General features: G+C 37.1%; 1 protein-coding gene across 1 annotated transcript in view; it reads right to left on the minus strand.

Annotated features, from left to right (window-relative positions):
- Positions 1-1,066: 1,066 nt before the first annotated feature.
- Positions 1,067-2,698, minus strand: part of LOC107082646 (calpain-1 catalytic subunit-like) — a 21,979-nt gene continuing 20,347 nt past the window's right edge. The window contains exon 16 of the mRNA XM_015371432.1: positions 1,067-1,980. Within this exon, the coding sequence (XP_015226918.1) occupies positions 1,954-1,980 (27 nt within the window). The 3' untranslated portion in view covers positions 1,067-1,953. The remainder of the gene's footprint in view (positions 1,981-2,698) is intronic.

Raw genomic sequence — 2,698 nt, forward strand, 5'->3', positions numbered from 1 at the left:
TATGGCAAAGTTTCATGAATTTTCGGGGGATTTCGTAGCACAACGATGACATGTAGCAATATTTAATTAGTAAAAGAGATTGATATGGTGTTTTTAAATGGCAATATATCAGCATATGAAGATATTGTGATATTTTAATGTATCAATATTTTTTCCCTCGTCTTAAGAAGTTTTTAAGTCTTTAAAAAAGAAGTTTTTGAGGAAGAAGAAGTAGTATTTTTTTTTTTCTTTTTATTAAATTTTAGAAGCTCAGAAGCTGATCAAATATCGGGTTAAATATCGGTGGGGTGGCCGATGTCCGATTTTCAGTTTTAATGCCGATACCAATAGGGGGCCGATTATATCATGCATCCCTAACTTTAAGTATTCAATTAAACTCTTTATTGCAAGACACATGTTCATATGTGTATATATATATATATGTACACATTTACCAACCAAATTTGAGGAAAAAGCCCTAAATTTAGAGAAAGTCCGATAAATAACAGATATTTGACATGAAGTTTGATTATATTACATTTTTACTTGTCTGTATTGAATGTCTAGATGCAACATAATAAGCAGCAATTAATGTAATTCTCATAGACACAATGTGTACTAAGCCATCTTCTGCCAATGTTTCATGCTTCAGATGGGAATCTTAATCAGTGCCGGTGATGATAAAATCTGTCTTTATTAAAGCAGATTTGAGAGGACTAATTCCTTTGGAAAAATTCAAATATCTAATTGAGCCCTAATCACATTCTCCTGTTGGAGATATTTTAGTCTTTCAAATCCAACCTCAATAGGTTATTTCAGAGGAGGAAACTTTCCAACACTTCCTTGTTTAGATCCAAATTAAAAAGTAGGAAATACTCATGGATACTTCCAAAAACCCTGCTACTGAGCAGGGATGTTTCATAGAGTCATTTACAGCTTTTACTTTAAGCATAACAGCTTCCTGGCTTTGTGAAACAGAACACTCAGTGTAAGCGGGGTCAGACCCCAGAACTTAACTCTGGATCAAAACTAACTCTGCTTTGTAAAAATAGGGCCCAGGTATCCTGTATGAGTGAGTAATCCATCACACACAGACAGTTTGGTTTGCTTCACTTTATTAAAGGTCAGGATGTGAGTAAAGAACTCAGCTGGGTATCACAGCCAGTGAAAGCATAAATACAGAGTAGCTACAGCGCCCTCTATCAGTGCAGACTAGCACAGCAGCAGGTAGGTTACATGTACAGCTCTAGTACCAAAGGACAGTTGGTTGTACTATGGGTCTGTAGTAATACACTTCTGAATGAAGATGTTCCTGAGAATAGGAGGTCTGCAGACTGCAGACAGAGCTGCATTCCTGAGGGTCAGTCATGTCCGCAAACGTTCTGTTCCAGGTTTCAAGAACCCAGGAGGAACCTAGCTGCTGTCAGTAAATACATGGGTTAAATGAAGGAAGGAAGAGTTCCTTTTTACATTTCAAGTCTCAGATCATTTGAATCTCATTTATAAATAAAACACTTGGAGGTAAAACCGAATCGTCCTCACATTATTGGCAGAATCTCTGACTGCAGCTGAACACCAGAACCAGAGGAGGGTCCGCCTGCTGGGTTTTTTATTGAAAGAGAATGTTCCAGATGGATCATGATGGATGAACCATCTCAACCAATTAGGTGATTCCTCTGAGGTTAAACTAAGCTGTTTACTTTCATGCATGTTAGTGCAGTTAATGATCATTAACAGATAAATATGAATAAATATGTTCAAATCAAACTCAGGCTCCACTCTGACTACTGCAGAATTACCGTCGTATTGTTGCAATTCTCCATTTCATTATTGTAGTAACATTATAGTATTTTGTTAGTATGGTAGTGGTATCTTTGTAGTATTGAGGTGTTATGGCAGCACAGTGGAGCAGAAGAAGTGTCCTCTCAGTCTAGTTGTTTTCCTCTTATCCGTCCTCTCTCGGCGCTCTGAGCTTTAGCCACACATGGTCAAAAAGAGCCACTGGGGAGAGGAAGCAAACACAGAAACGGTGAATTTACGGCGCCTCCTGCTACATTTCCAGCCCTGTTGATCCATACGCTCTGGATCATCCAGATTATTGGTTCTGTCTCAGAACAAATGGAGGTTTGGTCCTTCTATCCATGTGTTGATCTATTTTGTTTCTAGATGAGAATGACAGTGTTTGTAGATCATCCAATGTTGATACAGGAGGTCATTATATTGGCTAAATGGATCAAACCAGCAGAACAAGATCCAAACTAAAGCAAAGAGAAAATCCCTGTTATAATTAAGACCACCTAACTCAAGATCGAGTCAAGACCAACTCCTCACACCTCAAGTTAAATTAAAATAATTAAAGTCTTCAATTTTTAATAAAACGCCTAAAATGTTCATTTTTAAATATTTCTTTACAAGCTTTAATTGTCATTACACCGTCACAAGTACAGCGAAACACAACTAACCCATCCCCTAGGGGAACAAGGGGGAACCAATGGAAAGGTACGGTGGCCCTGAAGTGCAAACTGCAACTACAAATCTAAAATCGCAACTACATAAAGCAAAGCGCAACTACATTAATAAAAACAAAACTACATAAAGCAAAGCGCTTTCCATATAAGCTGATGTCCCATTGGTCCTATTTATTATGGAGGATAAAAAGTGTGAAATTTAAATAAACAATTACAGCATTAAATAAATAATTAAATGTGTCAATAATTAA

The sequence above is a fragment of the Cyprinodon variegatus genome, unplaced genomic scaffold (assembly GCF_000732505.1).
Source record: "Cyprinodon variegatus isolate N-32 unplaced genomic scaffold, C_variegatus-1.0 Scaffold58, whole genome shotgun sequence".
Taxonomy (NCBI): Eukaryota; Metazoa; Chordata; class Actinopteri; order Cyprinodontiformes; family Cyprinodontidae; genus Cyprinodon; species Cyprinodon variegatus.